Source organism: Neomonachus schauinslandi, chromosome 6 (genome assembly GCF_002201575.2).
Source record: "Neomonachus schauinslandi chromosome 6, ASM220157v2, whole genome shotgun sequence".
Taxonomy (NCBI): Eukaryota; Metazoa; Chordata; class Mammalia; order Carnivora; family Phocidae; genus Neomonachus; species Neomonachus schauinslandi.
The window spans coordinates 40972382-40995232 of NC_058408.1; the positions used below are offsets into that span (position 1 = coordinate 40972382).

At 41.9% G+C, this 22851-nt stretch overlaps 1 protein-coding gene across 2 annotated transcripts in view; it reads left to right on the forward strand.

Annotated features, from left to right (window-relative positions):
- The first annotated feature begins 17847 nt into the window (after positions 1 to 17847).
- Positions 17848 to 22851, forward strand: part of XPR1 (xenotropic and polytropic retrovirus receptor 1) — a 249464-nt gene continuing 244460 nt past the window's right edge. For both annotated transcript variants that reach the window (XM_021682766.2, XM_021682767.1), the window contains exon 1: positions 17848 to 18050. In XM_021682766.2, the coding sequence (XP_021538441.1) occupies positions 17982 to 18050 (69 nt within the window). In that variant the 5' untranslated portion in view covers positions 17848 to 17981. The remainder of the gene's footprint in view (positions 18051 to 22851) is intronic.

Consider the following 22851-nt stretch of genomic DNA (forward strand, 5'->3'; position numbering starts at 1 on the left):
TCTTGATGTGAGCATGTGAAGGACTTTCTTGATCTGTAGAACAGTAGGAAGTTGTTCAAGGGATTTAAGCAGGACAGTGACACAATCGGCTGGTCTGAGCCAAGGTGGTGGTGTGGAGATAAACCAAAGTGACTGGATTGGCAAGATATCTAGGAAGTAGTTTTTTTTTTTTTTTTTTAGGAGGTAGAATTAATAACACTTGGTTATGGATTGAAAGTGTGAATCAGAAAGAGGGAAGAATGAAAAATGACTACCTGGACTAGAAAGAAGCCAGGTTACCCCTTATATTTAACTAGCAGGGAGAAGTCCAGGGTAGCTGTGGACGTACACAGACGGGCTGGTAGGTTTGGTGGAGAGAATTGAGAAGAAATGGAGGGTGGTAGAGGTTTGAGGAAGCATGGTTTGAAATACAGTTTGCAGAGAATGGGAGAGAGCATTCACTAGGGAAGCCAAGGCTGGGTAGGGGACTCAGGTGAGCTTGGTGATATTTGATTTGCAGTGGCACCTGACTGCCTTGGTGGGAGGTTTCCTCAGCGGCTCTCGGCAGGTCCGGGATGCAGAGATGTGAGCAGCTGAGAGCTCCGGGATCAGGATAGTCGGACGACAGTAATAATGATCTGATCCAACATTTATGAAGGTTTGCCAGGTGCCCAGGGCTGTGGTAAGAGCTTTTCATACATTATCTCATTCGATTTGATGCAGGCAGGTCTTAAAGTTGCAGGAAAGATACCAGATAGCAGCACATGAACTGACTAAATTTGAGTCCGCAAATAAAAGCTTAGCTGTTTGGCATGTTAGTCATATGATTTTATTACATAGAAATCGTGTTTCTCTGGCCTCACAAACTTATGTGAAAAATTAGGGTCCAAACAACAGCAATGAAACAATGTCTCTTTGGATCTGTTTTATTTACTCTAAAAACACTCCCTTCCCCAAATTCTATTTAGTTTCCTAGGGCTGCTGTAACAAAATCCCACAAACTGAGTGGCTTCAGACAACAGAAATTCATTGTCTCACGTTCCTAGAGGCTAGATGTCCAAAATCAAGGTGTTGAGAGGGCCGGGGTGCTCTGAAACCTGTAGGAGAGAATCCTTCCTTGCTTCTTCCTGGTTCCTGGCAGTGGAGGGCCGCCAGCCCTTGGCATTCCTTGGCCTGCCGTCTCTACTTCTGTCTTCACGTGGCCTTCTCCTGGTGTGTCCCTCTCTTCACATAGAATTTTCCTTTTCTCCTACAGACACCAGGTGTTGGACCATATCTTAATTTGATTGCATCTGCAATGATCCATTTCCTATATGGTCATATTCTGAGGTGCGGGGGTTAGTAATCCAACATATATTTCTGGGGGACACAATTCAATGGGTAACAAATTCCTTCCAGTAGTTCTGGCAGAGCCTCGGAGCACCATGAGCTAGTACTCCTTTGTTTCACACACTTTCCTCCTCTCCTGTTTTAGTTTGATAACCATGGTGCTTCTCACAGTGCACCAAGGTCAACATACTGCTGCAAATGCTTCCAAACCTTCCAAGAAGCCCCAGAGGGACAATGGTCACTGAAGGTGCCAGCTCTCCGTGATGCCACTGCAGCCTGGTGTCCCCTTCTCTGCGTCCATCAAGTCCTCACATGGCCCACATGTGACCTGACCCCATGTGTATACGCCGCCACACACATGGTTCGTAGACTACCCTACCTTATGCTTTGTTTTTGTCCACTCTTCTGTAGGTCCTGCTCCCTAAGCTCAGCTGGGCTGAGATAATCAGTGACAGATGCTTATTCACCCCTGTCACTGACAGTGATCTTGAATCAGAATCCTTGAACCAAATTTAGGAGCCTTGCCTCTCTTTTCCTCTGCTCTGATGGCTGTTATGATGTTCCTTGGAACAAACAAAACCTCTGTTAGACCCAAACATGCTTAGAAATATCAACAGGAATCCTAGGGTGAATGCAGCTTAGCTCTCAAGCCATGATTACAGCTTCCTATGATAGATATTTAAATTAATTTTATACAAAAATTTGTCTGCAGTATGATGCTTATCATCAAGAACAGTTAGGTTGGGGGGCGCCTGGATGGCTCAGTCAGTTGAGCGTCTGGCTCTTGGTTTCAGCTCAGGTGGTGACCTCAGGGTTGTGAGATCCAGCCCTGTGTCAGGCTCTGGGCTCAGCAGAGAGTCTGCTTGAGATTCTCTCTCCTTCTTGTTCTGCCCCTCATGCTTGTGTTCTGTCTCTCTCTCAAATAAATAAATAAATCTTTAAAAAATATATATCATCTTTTGCCATGTTAGAAAGGGCTTTCTCCATGCACTTCCCATTTCGTTTCTATTCTCCTCCTCTTTCTGAGCCTACTGAATCCAGTGAGGTTTTTAAGTCTACAGCCCCTTCTAACCAGTCATAGCCCCTTACTGCAGATAACACAGTCATACCCAGGAACATTCAGCTAGAGTATACCTTGATTTCTTTTTCTTGTTAAGAGGCTCTATCATTAAAGTAATTATAAATGTTTGTACCTAATCCTCACTAGGATAGTTTTCACTTTCACCACAGGAGGAAAAGGGTTGACTGTAATCATACCTGAGTATCTTTGATGTGTCTGGCTCCAGGTGTGATACCTTTCTTCCAGTCAAAATATCAATCTAAAGTTAGTTAATTGGTCAACAAGTATTTGTTGAGGACTTCTTATGTGCCCTGCATTAATGGAAAGCAGACATAAGGAAATTACCTTTTTGGTCATTATTATTTTATCATCTTTAAATCATCCATTCAGGAAGTAGTACTGAGCACCTACTATGTGTCAGGTACTGTGCCAGGCACTAGGGGATACAGCAGAAGCAAAGCAGACATAATCTCTATCTTCTTAGAATACACCACCAGGGGCGCCTGGGTGGCTCAGTTGTTAAGCGTCTGACTTCGGCTCAGGTCATGATCCCAGGGTCCTGGGATGGAGCCCCGCATAGGGCTCCCTGCTCCACGGGAAGCCTGCTTCTCCCTCTCCCACTCACCCTGCTTGTGTTCCCTCTCTCACTGTGTCTCTCTCTGTCAAACAAATAAAATCTTTAAAAAAAAAAAAAGAATACACCACCAGTCGGGGGACCTGGACCTTAACAATCTCACAAACAAATACATATTCACAAATTTTAATAAGATCTGTGAAAGAAATGTACAGGGTGCTATGTATAAGAGGGAGAGCCTATGTTAGATGGGGCATGGATGGTCAATGATACTTAAGCTAAGTTTCAAAGGATGGGTGAGAACGGAGAAGTAGAATAGTTTGTGCAGAAGAATAGTGCGTGGAAAGGCTCTGAGGTAGGTCCCTCAAAGAAACTGCAAAAAAGACCAGTGAAGCTGGAGCACGGGGAATTAGGAGGAAGGTGAGACCAGATGAAGAAGAGGAAGGGCGAGGACAGATGCTGCATGGCCCTGGTAAGGATTCTGGATTCTACCATATGTGCCAGGGGAGGCATTGAATGATTTCAAGCAAGAGAAAGGCTTGATAGGACTTAGGTTTTAAAAGATTGCTCTGACTGTTGTGTGGACAGTGGAGTGGGGCCAGAAAGGGGAAACCAGCTGGGAAGCTATTTTTACAGTTCAGGTGAGAGAATATGGCAACTGGTGCTTTGGAGACAGGAGGAAGTGAACAGATTCAAGAGATAATTTGGAGGGCGCCTGGGTGGCTCAGTCGTTAAGCGTCTGCCTTCGGCTCAGGTCATGATCTCAGGGTCCTGGGTTCGAGCCCCGCATCGGGCTCTCTGCTCTGCCGGGAGCCTGCTTCTCCCTCTCCCACTCCCCCTACTTGTGTTCCCTCTCTCTCTGTGTCTCTCTCTGTCAAATAAATAAATAAAATCTTAAAAAAAAAAAAAGATAATTTGGAGATAGAGTCAACAAGTTTCCTTCTAGGGCAATATGGAAAGAAAGTATCAACTGATATAGATAACTGAATTATTTAGGTTCTAATCCAAATAATCTGGACACCTGGAGTCACTACTGAGTTTGTCCCAGGGCATTTTAGGGGATTTACCATTGAGCAAGACCCAAACCTCCAACTCAAGTGCAGAGAAAAAAATTGACTTTCGTTTTAGAGCATGCTTTGCCTGGGACTGTGTGGTCCATCTCAGGATTTCAGGAAGTGAACAAATGAACTTTTTTTTTTCTTTTTTAAGGCTGTCATCAGAAACCAGCTTTCAGAGATATACAGAGAGTAGGAGCAGGAAATGATGAATGTTTTTCTTAATTAAGTAGACAGTCTCCTGCTTACCAAAGTCTCCTCCCCCATTCTTTGCTTTTTCTGTGACATTCACCAGCAAGAGCCCGTGGGAATTATCTTTGAAATACACCTGCCCAATACACCCAATCTGCATTCCTCACACCCTCCCAGTCACACGGGCATACTCCATTTTCTACCGACACACCCTTCTCCTTATCTCCCCAGATCTAATTGGTTCCTCTCATAGCCCTCTTTCCCCCTCCTTCTACCCAGATGCTGGCTCTCAGAAGACAGCTGGAAAGACATGAGGTGGCATGTACTGTAACCGGGTGGGACAGACATGCTGGGCTTCCCTAACTGGTTTTTCTTAATATCAATCTGTCACACAAAAAGAGGAACTCCTTCCCTCAGAGTCAAGACAAAACATCTCTTTGTTATAATGGCCGAGTCAGAGGTTTCTGGTAGCTTGTGGAGGTGTCTTATGAAGAGGGGGATCTTGCCTTAGAGACCTGTAGCCTGATGTCAGGAGCACTAAGCACGTATAAGAGAGGGATATATTTCTGCTCCAACCTCTTCCTTTCTCTAACCTCTCGAGTGTTAACTTAAAAGGCAAAAGTGGGGCGCCTGGGTGACTCAGTTGGTTGAGCGTCTGCCTTTGGCTTGGGTTGTGATCCCAGAGTCCTGGGATGGAGACCCGTGTCAGGCTCCTTGCTCAGTCAGTAGTCTGCTTGTCCCTCTCCCTCTGCCCTGCTCATGCTCTCTCTCTCTCAGTATCCCTCTCACTTTCTCTCTCTTAAAAAAAAATAAAGGGAAAAAAGAAAAAAGTAATATGCCCAAATGTTGATAGTAAGTTTCTCTTGGGTGATGAGATGGGGGTGGGTATCTATTTTTCTGCTTCCTTACACTTTTCTGTGCTTTCTAAATTCCCTACAATTAATGTGTATTAATTTGATCATTAAGAAAAAAACTAAAATTAAAATCAAACCTCCTTAAGGTTGGGAATTTTTTGATTGGATGTACTTGCAATTGAACAGAATATCAAAAGGCTCTTACATAACCCCATAGGACTTTAGTCACATTTGATAACAGAACCCCCATTCCCTGAATGCTTCAGACTTCTCAATTTTCTGGATAGTCTGTATTACCCCTTGCTTATGAGTCTCTCACTCCGGCTTAAGTATCCAGTCATCCCAAGTGTTCGGGAAAGAGCTTAGATTCTAACAACATGTTTTAATAACAAGAATGGATCTGCATGGATCTAAAAACTGTCATGCTTTTTACTCCTGGGGATGCAAAAAAAGCATATATTAAAGAACCTATTTATATTACTATGTGGAATCTACTCTCTTAAGTGCTGTTAAGAGTGAATAGGATAGGGATGGTTCCTGTCCCTAAGGAGCTAGCTGCATTTTGGGAAAGGTTATTTCTCCAACTTTAAAGATGTAAGTGTTGGCAGAAAACAGCAATTCTCCTTCTTTGATCAAGACATCTGTGAGACTTAAAAAAGACAAATCCATGTCAAAGTGAGCTAGATAATGGCCTACAGCAATTTTTATAGCCTGAAAAATAAGCAAAAACTCTTTTGAGTAATGAAAACAGAGCCTCTGTTTAACCATAACCATTTTGATTCAGTAACAAAATAAACATATTTATACTTTTTCATTCTTTGCAGAGCTTTTTGTTTTGCATTTTGGTCAGGGCTTAAGTACAGATAACAGAAAACCACTATAGCAATTTTAAGCAGGAAGGACTGAAAACAGGGAACGAGGTGCTTACAAAACATCGGAAGGGCTGGAGGAGTGGGCTGCTGTCTGAGACAGCATGAGGAAGCCCTGGCTGCATGGGGATGTTCATCCCTCCAACACCACCTTCATTTCTTGTAACCCAGGGTCTAACTTATAAAGCGCACCACCTCCAGTTCAGTAAAATGAAATACTAGAGAAAAAGGAAAGGGTAAGCAAAGGAAATTTGTTTCTATTTGCATAACAAAGCAAGGAAGAAAATAGGGTAGCTAGTACAGACCTTATTTCTGCATTTGGTCCCAAAGGCTCATAGTTGGCATTTATAACTTTCTTCTACTCCCATTTCCTGGTTTTGTTTTGTTTTTACCTTCAGCTAATCATGCTACTTGAACTGATGGGGTAATTTGAATTTTCATTTGAAGGGGCCTGAACCTTTGGTGATCCTGCCTCTATTGCGCTGGGTCATCTTCAGTTAACTTTTTACTACAGGACAGAGGAGTGCAAGGGAGTGCCCTAGAGGTTCCCCTTGGTTTTAGGTCTACTCCTACCCATCCATTTCATTTGTAGTGGAAATTCTGTTTTGCCTAGAAAATTAGAACTGATCATTCCAATAATACAAGAACCCTCTTTTACTTGTTGATTTAGCATCACAAAGAGCCCAGATTGCCCAATGGCTTCTCAACTTCCCCTTTAATGGAACCATTGTTGAGTCTTCAGATGGAAGCGATCTTTCTATGGATTTTAAGCCTTCTAACCCAGCAGAGAGCCCAGCATTACAGGAAGCTTATACAAAAACTTTGTGATAGCATTCTTATATATAATGAGAGGTGATACTACCATTCCACTCTTTGGTTTCTAGACCCATGTCATCTGACAGGGAGAAGAAGCATCATTGGTTAGAGCATTATCTCATTCTATAGCACAGCCATCCAACTACTTAGAGTAGTGTCTCTTAGCTGATACCATAACTGAGTCTTCAGTAGATTGTAATACCGTCCTGTAAGGGCATACACTTATAGATGATGGGATACATGGTGAGACCAGTGAAATCTATAGATATCTTCCCTTTCTTTCAGTTCTTTGGTAGGAACAATATTAAATGGGGCATTGTAATGGTAAATAAAGATGTTTACAGATGGTATTGCTGGCAAAAAAGGCAAATTCATATCTAGAATAATTACCCATTCCAGTGAGGATAAGTTACTTCCACTCTCCCTAGCTCCCATGATGGAAAGAGATCAATGTAAATGACCTGCCACCAGGTATCTGACTATTCTACCCCCACCCCAATTAGGGTATTATATTAGGAACTCAACATTGGTCTCTGCTGGCAGGTTAAAAAATCAGCAGTTGGCAGATCAGCCTTGGTGTGGGGAAGACAATATTTTTGAACCCTTGTAGATCTCCTATTTCTGCTACTACCACTATTTGATCCATGAGTCCAATGACCAAGCCCCAGGGTGGTTGGGAAGAGGTTGACTGACATTCATAAAAATCATTATGTATGTCTGATTATCAAGTACATCTTGACAACAACTGTAGGCGCATTCTTAATCTCTATGATGCATTCAGATTTCTTGGCTATAAGAAAAAGCTGACTCTTGTTAACTTAAGCAGAAATAGATTTTATTGTATGTCTTTGGGTTCCTTACAGTATAATGTGAAGGCTGGTGAATAAATCTAAGAAAAAGGCAGAAGAAAAGCTTACAGCCAAGAACAGAGCAGAGGTTATGCCAGAGACAAATCAGGTTGCACACTGCCTTTGACAGTCCAACTTTGGACATTCTCTGCCATTTTCACTGCTGGATTGAGCTTCAGCCTCTGAGAATATGCTTTTCCTATTGCCACATCTTTGAGGACTTCCATGTGAAACAAAATTCCAGGCAGGAGCATCATACTGGTCAATTCTGGGCCCTCATGCTTCCTGCCAAGGAGCTGGCATAGGGATTATCTGTCCACTTTAGGCCTACTAGGAGCTGGGGTCTCACCTCCCATCAAGACCTAAGTGATGGGGGGGATCTTGCCATCTAGAAAGATAGCCCCCAAACCCAGCAAACATCTACCATACCTCCCAAGCTTCAGTTTTCTCACCTGTACAGTAGAAATATCCTTTTTTTTTTTTTTTAAGATTCCATTTATTTATTTGACACGGAGAGAGAGAGAAAGAGACAGAGATTGAACAAGCAGGAGGAGCAGCAGAGGGAGACGGAGAAGCAGGCTCACCACCGAGCAGGGAGCCCGATGCGGGGCTTGATTCTAGGACCGTGGGATCATGACCTGAGCCGAAGGCAGACGCTTAACCAACTGAACCACCCAGGTGCCCCAGAAATATCTTTTTTTTAATTGTTATCCTTTGCTATGATATTTTAACCTAATATACGTTTTTATTCTTTTCCATTGCTATGAGAATTAAATTAAATAATGCATGTGAAATATAATAAATCTTTGTTGTTATTATTTTGTTTCCATTAGTATCTCAATGTCTTTATCTCCTTGTCCTGAAGCAATTTCTGCATTTCCTAACCTTGGATCAATCCACCAATCCTTTCCTTCAACTCCTGCTCCTAGCCTGCTGAGTACTGCTGGAAAAATGGATAAAACCTTCCCAGTTGATTGTATCACAAGTAAATAGTTTCCAAACTCAAGGGGCCCTCAGTGCTCATTGCATACCTCTTGCAATACCTCTTGCATACCAACTCTGCTCCCATTTTCCCAAGCAAATGGATGAACTTGTCTCCTTTAGAGAAGGAAGGGGGATTCCTCAAATTCCTTCCCTTCCATCTACAAACTTATGTGTGCCTGTCCCAATCATGACTACCACCCCCAACCCCAAGTCTCAAATGATATCAAGTCTCTCCTCCCTTTAAGGGCTAATTTTTGGTCTCCATTCTTCCTTCTCTGGGCCCTTGCCTGAGCTTGTGTCCCCTGGATTTTCTGGATCACCTCACCCACTGGTTTCTTCCTGAAGGCTTGCAGTATCAAATGCTGCAGAGACAGCTTTCCACACTCAGTGGACATTACTGGTTCTGGGATTATCTAAACAGAATACTTATTGTTTTTGTAGATTTGATAAATGTACTTGTAATAATTGAAAGCAACATTGAAAAATACAAGGAATAAAAATCCCTTGAAATCTCTAGCCCGGAGGTAACCATTCTGAATGTCCTTCTTGATCCTGTCTCACTATTCAAACATAGCTGTATTTTATGTCTAGTTTTACATGGAAAAAATTTATGTCCCCTTTCTTCCCTGTATAATCAATTTTTCTTTCTACACTGAATCATTTCCATCAGAATATATACATACTGTTATTTCTCTGATCTTAAAAAAAAAACCCCTCTATTATCACATTCCAATTTAACCATTACCTCATTAATCCATTCCCCTTTACAGAAATATTTCCTGAAGAAAATTATCATTTCTCACCATATTGGCTTCCTCTCATCCCTCTCTCTTCCTTTTGGTCTTCTTTGTGGATTCTTCCTCATCTTCCAAACCTTTAAGCACTGGAGTACCCCTGGGATCTGTCTTCATGCTTCTTCTCTTTTCTATCTACACTCACTTCCTGGGCAATCCCATGGATTCTCATGGCTTAAATATCATCTTTATTCTGTTGACTCACAAATTTATATCTCCATCCAGTGCCTCTCTGATGACCTCCAAACTCTAAATTGCCAATTGGACATTTCCACCTGCATGTCTGACAGGCATCTTCAACGTAACACACTCAAATTGAACTCTTGAGTTTCACTCTGCACCTCAAACTTGCTCCTTCTGTAACATTCCCCAATCCTATTCTTCTGATTACTCAGGCAAAAGACATCGGAGTCCTCCTTGATGCCTCTCTTTTGCTCACATCCCACATCTAATCCCCCAGTAAAGCCTATTGACTCTATCTTCAAATAGAAGCTAATTTCCAATTTTTCTGGTCCAAACCACCATCATTTCTCCCTTGGATTATTCCAATACTGTCTTTACTAGTGTTCCCATGTTGTGAGTTGGCTTGTGTTCCACCCCCCAAAAAAAATATTTTAAAATTCTAGCCCCTATTACATGTCAAGGTGATTTTATTTGGAAATCGGGTCTTCGCAGATGTGATCAAGTTATGATGAGGTCATACTCGATTAGGGTGAGCCCTAATCCAGTAAGACTGTTGTCCTTATAAGAAGAGAAAACAGACACAGGGGAGGGAGAACAGCCCTGCAAAGTTTCAGAGACATACAGGATGAACATCATTTAATGATGGAGGCAGAGATTGGGGTCATATAGCTGTAAGCCAAGGAATGCCAAGGATTGCCAGCCACAATAGAAGTCAAGAGAAGGGCATGGAACAGATCCCCTGCTGAAGACTTTGAGAGAAGGTAAATCTGCTGAAACCTTGATTTTGGACTTCTAGCCTCCAAAACTATGAGAGAATACATTTCTGTTCTGTAAGCCACCCAGTTTGTGGTTATTTGTCATAACAGTGCTAGGAAATTAATTCACCTTGCTTTTTCTTTTTCTCCTTTGAAGACTACTTTCCATACAGCAAATATAAATAAGTAAATAAGTAAATAAATAAATTTAAAAAACGTTACATAAATAAATAAATATGATTTAACTGATTGATGATGTCACTCAAAAACCTTCATTTCCTCAAGAAGTTAAATACAGAATTACCTTATGACCTAGCAATTCCACTGCTAGGTACATGAGAATTTAAGGCTGGAACTCAATCAGATACTTGTACACCAATGTTTATAGCAGCATTATTCACAGTAGTCAAAAGGTGGAAATAACCCAAATGTCCATCAACAGATGAATGGATAAACAAAATGTAGTATATTTTGTTTACCACTAGCGAATGGCATAAATGATTATTTTCACCACTAACAAATGGTATATTTATCTCTAACAAATGGTAACAATGTAAAATTATTCAGACTTAAAAAGGAAATGCTGACACATACTACAACATGGATAAACTTGAGAAGATTATGCTAAGTGAAATACTTAGCATATTTCTAAGTATGCTACTTAGCATAGAAGGACAAATATTATATGATTCCACATATATGAGGTACCTAGAATAGACAAATTCAGAAAGACAAGAAGTAGAATAGAGGTTATCAGGGACTGGGGGGAGGGAGGAATGGGAAGTTATTATTTAATGGGTATAGAATTTCTATTTGGGATTATGAAAAAATTCTGGAAATACATAGTGATAATAGTACAACATTGTGAATGTACTTAATGCCACTGAATTGTACCCTTAAAATACGGTTAATATAAAAAATTTTATGTTCCATATATTTTACTACAATTGTTAGAAATGCATAGAAAAAAAAGTGGTTATTACTGCATGTGAAGGAAAAAGAAAATTCCAAAAAACTGAAGAACATAAAATCTCTAAAGTTTCATTTCACTCAGATTCCAAGTCTTTACCTTGGTCTACAAGGCCCTAAGCAATCGATTTGACTCCCAACTACCTGTCTGATCTGCTCTTGCTCCCTAAAACATTCCTTCACCATACTGGCATCCTTCCTGTTTCTCCAACACACTCAGCATACTTTAGTCTTAGGGCCTTTGCACTTGCTGATTCCTCTGCATTGAAACTTACTCCCTGACCTGACTTCCATCTTCAACCCATATCTACATAGTTTTCTCCTTCCCTTCCTTCAGATCTCTGATTAAAAATTATCTTATTAGTAAGGCCCTTCCTGACTACCCTATGTAAAATCATACAACAATCTTTCTACCTCTTACTATGTTTTATTTTTCTCCATAAATTTGTCCTCATCCAACCTATTGCATACTGGTTGATGTGTTTGTTGTCTATATCTTCCCATTTGACAGCAAACTCCATTAGGTCAAGGACTTTGTTTTATTCACTGCTCTATCTAGAACAGTGTCTAGAACAATGCCTGGCAAGTAGTAACTGCTCAATAAATATTTGTTGAATGAATGAATGAATGAATGCTTATTTTTAATTTTTAAAAAATATTTTATTTATTTATTTGACAGAGAGACCACGAGCAGGGAGGGGGCAAAGGGAAAGAGACAAGCAGGCTCCCTGCTGAGCAGGGAGTTGGCCATAGGTCTCGATCCCAGGACCCTGAGATCATGACCTGCGCCAAAGTCAGACGTTTAACCAACTGAGCCACCCAGGCGCCCCTGAGTCTATACTTTAAATGCTCTTTTGTAACTTGTAAAATACCCTCCTTGCTCCTTAAAAAAATACTTGAGGTGTATTTAATAAAAATCGTGTCCAAATAAAGGTATTCCTAGAAATTACTGAATTGAGGGTTCCTGGGTGGCTCAGTCGTTGGGCTTCTGCCTTTGGCCCGGTCATGGTCCTGGGGTCCTGGGATCAAGCCCCACATTGGGCTCCCTGCTCAGCGGGAAATCTGCTTCTCCCTCTCCCACTCCCCCTGCTTGCGTTCCCTCTCTTGCTGTGTCTGTCTCTGTCAAATAAATATATAAAATCTAAAAAAAAAAAAAAATTACTGAGTTGAATCATTTGAAACTTCATTTGTAAATTCTTTTTTTTTTTTTTAAGATTTTATTTATTTATTTGAGAGAAAGAGAGAGAACACATGAGAGTGGGGAGGGTCAGAGGGAGAAGCAGACTCCCTGCTGAGCAGGGAGCCCGATGCGGGACTCGATCCTGGGACTCCAGGATCATGACCTGAGCTGAAGGCAGTCGCTTAACCACCTGAGCCACCCAGGCGCCCTGTAAATTCTTTATGTTAGTTTTTTATTTGTTTTTGGGGTTTTTGTTTTTTGTTTCCTAAGGGGGGTATTTAGTGCGTTGGTGCTGTTGTTCTAAATATTTTTGGGTTCCAAATATTTTGGGCAGTGGAAACCTTTGGGAAATTGTGTGGACCCTTTCTCCAGAAACATATACAAAGAACGCACAAAGTTTTGCATGTGATTTTATGACGGTCATGAACCATCTGAAGTCCATCTATTGAACCCCTAGTCGGTCTTTAAGTCTATCGTATTTTAAAGCTGGAGTGGGCCCCATATAATTCAGAGTCTGGGTTGTATGGAGAACATGGCTTTTACTCCTGTGACACCCTGGCTCGTTCAGCTTTAGTGGGAGGTGTAGTTCAAGACGTGATCCCTCTTCAGGTCCTTACCCTTCAGCTTGATCACCAGTCTCATTTGCTCAAGCAACAGTTTGACTTTATGTTTATCACACATAATTCTAAGTTTTAGAACAGTTACTTTGTGGTAAGTATACCTGTTCCCAAACTTAGAATTAGATGTGATAAATATAAAGTGTCCAGACTCAGCACTTATGAATTTCAAGATAAATTGCTGAGTATACTATTAAGTTCTCACTCTTGGTGATTCTACAACACAGAATAAATGCAACTTGAGATGTATGAAAACCAAATGCCATTCACTGCTCAGATTTCGGCAGCCCTTCCTGTCATCAAAGCCACTTTCTCTGAGGTTACCAGTGACTCTTTAATTGCTAAGCCCAATGGCCTAGAAGTCATTCTACTCAACTTCTCTGTAACATCTGACATTGTGGATCCCTGCTTCCCTTATGAAACTTTCATCTTTTTTTTTTTTTTTAAAGATTTTATTTATTTATTTGACAGAGAGAGACACAGTGAGAGAGGGAACACAAGCAGGGGGAGTGGGAGAGGGAGAAGCAGGCTTCCCGCGGAGCAGGGAGCCTGATGTGGGGCTCGATCCCAGGACCCTGGGATCAGGACCTGAGCTGAAGGCAGATGCTTAACGACTGAGCCACCCAGGTGCCCCGAAACTTTCATCTTTTTATGGCTTCTTTTACACTGCTGTCTCTCTCTCTTTTTTTAAAATATTTTATTTATTTGACAGAGAGAGACACAGCGAGAGAAGGAACACAAGCAGGGGGAGTGGGAGAGGGAGAAGCAGGCTCCCCACCGAGCAGGGAGTCCGATGTGGGACTCGATCCCAGGACCCCGGGCTCATGACCTGAGCCGAAGGCAGACACTTAACGACTGAGCCACCCAGGCGCCCCTACACTGCTGTCTCCTAATTGTGTTGCTGCCCCTTCTGGCCGAACCCCAGCCTCCTTCCTTGTCTCATCTTTTTTTTTTTTAAAGATTTTATTTGTTTGAGAGCAAGAGAAAAAGAGAGCATGAGCAGTGGGGAGGGGCAGAGGGAGAGGGAGAAGCAGATACCCGCTGAGCAGGAAGCCTGACACGGGGCTGGATCCCAGGAACCCAGGATCATGACCTGAGCCGAAGTCAGACACTTAGCTGACTGAGCCACCCAGCGCCCTTGAGCAAGATTCTTAAGTACTCTGTCTTAGTTTACTCATCTGTAAAATGAGAATAATGACAGTAGGTACATCCTGGGGTCCTTGTAAGGATTAAATACACTTGTATTTATAAAGCACTTAGAGCAGCATCTGGCACAGAATGAGTGCTATACAGGTGTTTGCTAATAAATTGGTCTCTGATTTGTCCTTCTAGTCCATCTTTCATACTGCATACAGACATTTTCAAGGGGCTGCTAATTATTGAGTGGTCAACTAGTCATTGTGCTAAGTGCTTTATAAGCAGAATCTCATTTAATTCTCATAACAACCTGCTAGGGAGGTGTTATTATCCCCTTTTGAGGGATGAGGAAACTGAGGCATTAAAAGTTAATGTACTTTGGGGTGCCTGAGTGGCTCAGTCGGTTAAGTGTCTGACTTTGGTTTTGACTCAGGTCATGATCTCAGGGTTGTGAGATGGAGCCCCACTTTGGGCTCCACGTTCAGCGCAGAGTGTGCTTGGGATTCTTTCCCCCTTCCTCTCCCTTCCCCTCTGTTCTTCCCCCTGCTCACGCTCTCTCTCTCTCTCTCTCAAAATAAATAAAAAAATAAATAAAATCTTAAAAAAGAGCTAATGTACTTTGCCCAAGGTCACACAGTAAAAATGCCAGAGTTGGGATTTTGACTTAGGTCTGTCTATTCCCTGAGCCAGTGCTCAAAACAAGGAATCTTTACTATACTGTTTTCCCAAACCTGAGCTAGTCACTTTCTGCTTAACCGTCTTCAAAGACCCCATACTGCCCATGCTGTCATGATGTATTTCTTCACAGTTTTGTTCCAACTTAACTTCATTTCTTGTAACTTCCCTCCGTGCAGATGGCCCTTTCCTTCCTCTCCCCCACCCCCCCAACCTCTCTCTTCTTACCCTGCTTCTTTCTTTTCTTTGTTCTTCCAACATTTATTGAATCCTTGAACGCCAGGCACCATGCTGAATTGGAGAAAACAAGAGAAACAAACACTTTGTCTTCAAGGAGCTCATAGTCTGACACATACAGTGAGGGGACTGCAGCAAGACGATGTGGGAAAGGAGGGAAGGGACTAGGAAGAGTTTCTCTGACGAGGGGACATCTAACTGCCTTAAAGGACATTCCAGTCAGACTACTTCTTGCCATTCTTTAACAATCCCGACTTCTTGCTTTTTGCCTTTGAGATCTTGGGGGTGTCTTTCTTTCTGTCAGATTGGTGTTTAAGACTGTATTTCAAAGTCATTTTCTCTGGAATGCCATCCTTTCCTTCCCAGTCAGTTGGATGTTTGTTTCCTTGTACATACCACAAATTCAGCATGTATCCCACTGTAGTCTAGCTATTGGTCTATTTGCCTGTCTCTCTGACTAGACAGTGATGTCCTCGGGAAAAAAAAAAAAAAGACAGTCTTACCTATTTTTGAACTGTCCTTCATTCCCAAAGTGGCATGATCAGCATATCATAATACTCAGTATAATTTTGTTTTTGTTTTTGTTTTGTTTTGTTTTTTTACAGAGAGAGAGAGATATAACAAGAGAGGGAACACAAGCAGGGGGAGTAGGAGAGGGAGAAGCAGGCCTCCTGCTGAGCAGGGAGACCGATGCAGGGCTCCATCCCAGTACCCTGGGATCATGACCTGAGCCGAAGGCAGATGCCCAACGACTGAGCCACCCAGGTGCCCCTATAATTTTGTTAAATGAAGAGTTACTTGCCTATTTACAAAAGAAAGAGTAAGGCAAGGGGCCCCCTCTGATTCAGAGTAAAGCTATTCAGACTATTATTTATAGTATCTAGCACAGTGCTCTGCAGAAATTGGGTGTTCAATAAATACTAAGTATTTGATGGTTCTGTCAGTGAAATATCTGAAGTAATGTTAGGAATAAGGAAACATTAAATCTACTTCTTCAGATAAATTAAGATTTTCATGTCTAACTGAGTGTCAGGGCTCTAGATCAGGCATGAGGAGAATTAAGAATTGTTGGCTATAGAGCTTGAATTGAGGGTTTCCTTTCTTCCTTGGGTCAGGCCATACATCCACAGTCTTGTGCACAGCTAAGACAGCAAGATATGGCTGTTGGGAGCAGGATGCATGGTCAGCAGGGCTTGCTGCCAAGAATGTAGCATTCTAGTCCATACCTGACTAAAGGCCCATTAATCTCTTTTGCACCTGCTCCTGGTTCCATCATCCTAGGTGCACCATCCAGCCATTTTCCTCTCTGTGGTTTTGTCTCTTTACTGGGAGCATAGCTTTCTCTTTCGCCTATTTCTCCAAGGAACATTTACCTCCACTAGAGGGGGAATTGTTATGGTGGGGAGAGGAGTATGGTGTTGAGGTGAGAAGAGTCCTCACTCCTATTCTTGTTCTTGTTCTTTTTCTTACTACGATCACCCTTTCACCAGTGGTTAAAACTTTTGTACAGGAAAGACTCATAGCCTATGCCTATTTTCCATCATGCCTCAACCCTCTCAAGAGGAAATGATTGCAGAACCCCTACTAGCATGAATTAAGAGGAAGGGAAAGGGGAAAAATACATGCAGAGAAAAAAAAAAGTCAACAGCAAAGACTGATACTTCAGAATACTGTCCTGGTCACAGTGGTCCCCTGGTCTCTTTGGGTCTCATCAAAATTGTGAGAATTAAAGGACAAAGAACATGTAAGCGGTTTAGAATAGTGTTTGGAATGTACACAGTGAGTGCTTAATAAATGTTAGCTGTTATTATCCAGGGCTCCTTCACTCACAGAAGGACCTGGGTTTCTGTCCCAAATCAGGTCCTCTAGGACAATCACTCCCACACTCAAAAGTAGCTCTAAACTGTGTGAGCTATTCCCTATGCTTCTCTAGGACAGTTCAGCCTGGACACAGATGCATTTCTGGACTCCCTAGAGTTCGGGTTGTCACGGTACCCCTAGGGGGTTCTCTTTCCTCCCAATATTGGTTTCCCTCTCAACTTCACCCCGAAACCCCAGGAAGCTCAGTCACAGGTTCAGTTGGTACCTTTTCCCCAGTAATGCCCCCTGCCCGTACTGGTTTGGGTGCAGGTGGTGTTATTGACCTTTCTGGTAGCCCTGGGACTAGAAAATTACAACGAAATTCAGAAACAGCATGCAATTTTTGGCACTGACATCTTTAATTAAATCCAACAAGCATTTATTGAGCACCTAAAGCATGTACAATACAGTTCCTTTAAATACGTTTGATCCTTAACTATTTAGCCTGTTTTACTCAATTTGGATTAATGTTGATCCAACCTTAAGAGTTTTATGAAGAACAAATATTTAAATGAAAAACTGCACAATTCTTTGCAAATATAAACGTCTTGTGTGAATTATTCTTGCTACAGTATTAATATTAATTGCGATAACAACACTGCCGCTTCCCAGGCAGGCGGTAGAGAGCAGCTGTAAGGCCAACGGGAGTTAAACGGAAGAGGTCAGGGGAGGTGCCTCCAGCATGTTCGGCCCAGAAGGGGCGGAGCCTCGAGGAATGTACCCAAACCCAGCCCCTTCCCCCGCCCCTTTCGTCGGTGCGGCGTAGGCGGTTACCATGGGGATGACGTCTGGAGGGCGGGGCGGGGCGGGGCTATGGAGAGGAGGAGGAAGATGGCGGGAGGGCGGCTCTGAGGAGACCTCGGCGGCGGCGGAGGAGGAGAGAAGCGCAGCGCCGTGCCGCGCCGGGGCCCATGTGGGGAGGAGTCGGAGTCGCTGTTGCCGCCGCCGCCGCCGCCGCCGCCGCCGCCGCCTGTAACTGCTGGACCCGAGTGGGAGTGAGGGGGAAACGGCAGGATGAAGTTCGCCGAGCACCTCTCCGCGCACATCACTCCCGAGTGGAGGAAGCAATACATCCAGTATGAGGTACCGGCGGCCGCCGGGGTGTGGGAGGACTCGGAGGGGCCACCATCTCCCCAGTCCCGACCTCCACTGCCGCCTTCCGCTCCCGCTGCCTCCCCGCGCCTGGGCGGACTTTGACCCGGTGCGGCGGGGAGCCACTGCGGCATCCCCGCCCCGGCCGGCCCCCTCTGGGCCCCGCTGACCTTCCCCTCCCCCGCAGCCCCGCTGCCGCCGGGGTAACGGATATGCAGGCGGTGGGTCGGGAGGGAGGGCACCGCTCGGCCGGGGCTGGGGAATAGGGGTGGGAGGGCGAGCCGCAGATTGGGGAGTCGGGGTAGGAGGGCAGCCCGGGGTCGCGGCGGTTCCGCGCTAATCCCCTCCTCCCCACTCACTCTAACCTCTCGTCCCCACCCTGGGCGAGCGCCCCCTCGCCAAGGTTAGGTTTTGTTTCTCTCTGCTCACCTCTCACCGAGGAATCCTCTTCCGAGATAAGCCCCTTTAGTGATTTTCTTCATTCCACAGAGCCCTTCCGCTTTTCCCCACTTGCCCAGTGTTGACAAAGGCTTTGTAACAGGGTTGAAACTTGATTTAAATGTATATCACATATGCAGTGGTTACTGTATGCAAACGTATTGTAATCATCTATTCTGTTTTGATAAGACGGTGACTGGTCTTCTTACTGATTGCATGAAGTATACAAAGTAATCACATCTCAGGTTTTGACTCTCTTGTTTTGGAATGGAGTGCAGGGGAAAAAGGAAGAAGGGAAGAGAAGACAATAATTAAAATTTTCAGGTTTTCGCTCCTAAAATTTTTGTTAGCTAGGGAGAAAACTACTGTATTGTAAACAATGTACTTTTATAAAACATACCTGTGTATTACAGATATCTTGCGCGCCCCCCCCCCCCCCCGTTTCTGTGATAACAGCTCCTGGAGAGTATTCAATAGGTACTGATAAGGAACCTTACATTAATATAGGGAAAAGTAAAGATAATGAACCCATTTATATATTCAGAAGGCAAGATACCCGAAGAGCTTTAAGCACTGCAATAGGTTATTCTCAGTAGCTGGCAATTCAGCTCCTGGATAGAGAAAGACTTAATCTGTAACCTCCAGGAATTCACATCTATGTATGTGCAGGAACAAAGAGTATAAAATCAATATGAACACAAATATGTTAGCTACATATTATGAATTAAAATATTTTAGTTCTCTATTTAATTTCTATTTAAGTTCAGTGATAGGATGTTTAGGCAATAGCACAAAGTTTAATTTTCATATAGCAGATGTAATAATTGCAGAAGACAGGGAAAGGGGTATAGGTAAACAGAACCTTGAAGATTGTAAAATAAATTCACCTTGTAAAATGCAGTATTTAATTATTGCCAGAAATGAAACGCCCAGAATTATTAATGCTTTCTTGTCACTTAATTTTCTTATAGTGTTTTTGGCTACATTTTGTAAGAATGAAATAAGGCACTAGCTTTTCAGCCTGTGGACTTTTTTGATTTATTGTTTCTAATAACATTTGGTCAATTTTAAAACCTTGGCTAGAGTCCAGATGATGGTTTTTATTGAAAGGAGGGTATTGGTCTTTCATCTTGTAGTAGTAATTTTCAGCACCACTGCCAGTTCTTCATAGAGGCATAGGACACAGCATGCTGAAGCAACATCTTATACTTGTTATATAGTATGGAATGCTTGATTTGGGCAAAAGTAATAGTGGCTGGTTGTATGCTGTGATTCATTTTAAGTATTATAGCACTTAACTGTCTCATAGAACTGTATTAATTTGGAATATCTGGGGCTGGAAGGGAAGCATAAGATTTAGTTTGAAAATTCAATTACCTCTTGATTTGTAATGTCAGCTTTGTGGCTGGAGTAACCACACTAATTCTGGGACTTCTCATTCACATACTCCGTTTAGACACTAACACTAATTGGTTAGGTTGGTTACAGAGGGAGAGTGACTGCATTATCTTTCCTGGGGCAATTATAAATTATTTTTAAAAAATTCATTTATTGTGGATAATTGAAATTATATTCTGCAGAGTCCCTACTACATGACTCCTGTCCCAGATAAACTCACTGTTTGGTAGATAAAATTAAAAAAGGGGACTTTTCGGGGCGCCTGGGTGGCTCAGTCGTTAAGCGTCTGCCTTCGGCTCAGGTCATGATCCTAGGGTCCTGGGATCAAGCCCCGTATCGGGCTCCCTGCTCCACGGGAAGCCTGCTTCTCCTCCCACTCCCCCTGCTTGTGTTCCCTCTCTCGCTGGGTCTCTCTCTGTCAAATAAATAAATCTTTAAAAAAAAAGGGGGTGGTCTTTTCTTTGTGAATTGGAGCCATGAAAGACATTTATTTGTCTTACTATTTATTTGTTGTATATTGTTTCTCAAGAGCTGATGCTATTCCTTTAAAAATACTTAAAGAGGCATAGATAGGAGTTTTCAGAGTCCAGGCATTTTGGCAACTTAAAAACTTTGGGGAAAAATGACATCCTAAAAGAGATTTGCTGTTGCTAGAGAAAAGAACCTTCTTATAATGCAGTAACATGTAGTTGCTCATGTATGAAGATCATGCCCTGAAACACTGTTAGTAGAACAGACACTTGAGTTTGTTTTTCAAGCACTGGTGGTGAAATTTTGGGATGTTACCCCTGATGTGTAGCCTAGGGTGCTTTCTGGTGCTGTGAACCACTATGAACTGTTCACCTTCTTTGGTTTTTATGTCATTTCACTACATTAAATTTTATTTGAAATAAGCAGAGCATTAGATAGAAACTGAAAATTTTGTTTTACGTCTATAATTATTTGTATAATTGTGTATACGTGGTCACACAATAAATGCTAGTTCTTGTATATATTAGCCATGAGACCCTGGGGACAATCTTTTTGCCTTTTCAGGGCTCTTTCCTTTTCTATAAGACTATAGGGCCAGAACTTTTCAAGTTCCATCGTGGTTCGTAGGTTTTTGGTTTAATTTTTTTTTTTTTTGAAGATTTTATTTATTTATTTGACAGAGGGAGACACAGCGAAAGAGGGAACACAAGCAGGGGGAATGGCAGAGGGAGAAGCAGGCTTCCTACTGAGCAGGGAGCCCGATGCAGGGCTTGATCCCAGGACCCTGGGATTATGACCTGAGCCGAAGGCAGATGCCTAATGACTGAGCCACCCAAGCACCCCTTTTGGTTTAATTTTTAATGGTTTTTGGTTTTTGGAATGTTAAAAATTATTAATATTGTTAAAAATTATTAATATAATCAATACCCTACTAGAGTTTCTAATTAAAAAATAAATTGTGGAGTTCATAAACTCAATCTTCATAGGTAGAATAATAAAGCATAAAAGAAAGCAACAATAAGAAACCATATAAAGAAAATCTATTTGACCCATTTGTGAATAGTTTTTACAGAGAATAAACACAAATGAGCAGAGACCATCCCTGTTTCCAGTAATCTATTTGAGTATAAATCTTGGCATAGAAAATAGAACATCAATAAATCTTTATGAGAACACTTTAAAAAAAATTTAGAACCAGTAATTGCAATTTTAGAGCTCTGTAATTGATTAATCAAAATTAACAGACCAGTTTCAACCACATAGACTAGTATGACTGTGTTAATATTTTACAGAATATTAGCAAAACAAGCAAATATATTTGGTGCCTTAGGCTGCTGACTTGTTTTCATCCCTAGGGTCCTGTGCTGCTTTGGTTTCTCAGGAATTAGGAATGGTTTTTTTCAGTGTATACTGTAGTTTTGTAAGATACTAAAATAATGAGGTATCTAAATTTCAGGATTTTCAAGGGAATTTAAACACTATCTACCTTCTTGTTTTTTTCAGACAGGGAAACAAAGGTCCAGAGAGGTTAAATTATTTGTCCGGGATCATTTATAGATAGCTCGTCTCTTGAGCATAGAAGTATAAGCATTGGGAGTCATGCCACCCTAGCTGTGTGGCCGTGATGAAATTACTTCCTCTTTCTGGGTTTTAGGTTTTTCATTTGTAAAGTGAGAGAATTGGACTTGATGGTTTCTAAACTCACAGGGCTATATTTTCTAAGGATCCATCTAGCTTGAAATTTTTGTATGTTTTTATGGTTTAATTATGTTTGATATATGAAGAAGACAGAACTTAAATTTAGGGCTTATTATTACTTAAAATTTTTTAATTTCAATTTAATTTAGTTAACATATACTGTAGTATTAATTTCAGAAGTAGAATTCAGTGATTCATCAGTTGCATACAACACCCAGTGCTCATTACTTCAGATGCCCTCCTTAATGCCCATCACCCAGTTATCCCATCTCCTACCCACCTCCCCTCCAGCAACCCTCAGTTTGTTCCCTATAGTTAAGAGTCTCTTGTGGTTTGCCTCCCTCTCTGTTTTCTAGGACTATTATTAATAGCATCTTTTTACATTAAGGTTCTTTCAGAAAAATTTTGAAGAGATTTTAATCTGAATGGAAAGCTGACCCAATGAAACTTTTATTTAACTTAAATACATAAAAAGTGATAATCCTGTATTAATTTTTTGTTGTAGGATTTGGAAAAGGAGAGATTCTGTATAAACTGTACATCCCTTTTTTTCAAGTGTAAGGAAACATTGCCATGACATTATTGTGATTTTCATTTATAGAACTATCCCATGAGAACACTTGTGTTGCAGGCTTCAATTTCCCAAAGGTATTATGTTGATTCGTTAGGGTTAACTTGTCTTGCTAGAACTTGTTTGAAATTTCCAGTTTGGCCACCCGATGGGGCACAAACCACTTTTTCTTTCAGGCATTTCTGCAAGTGAAAGTACAGTATAACATATTTAAGA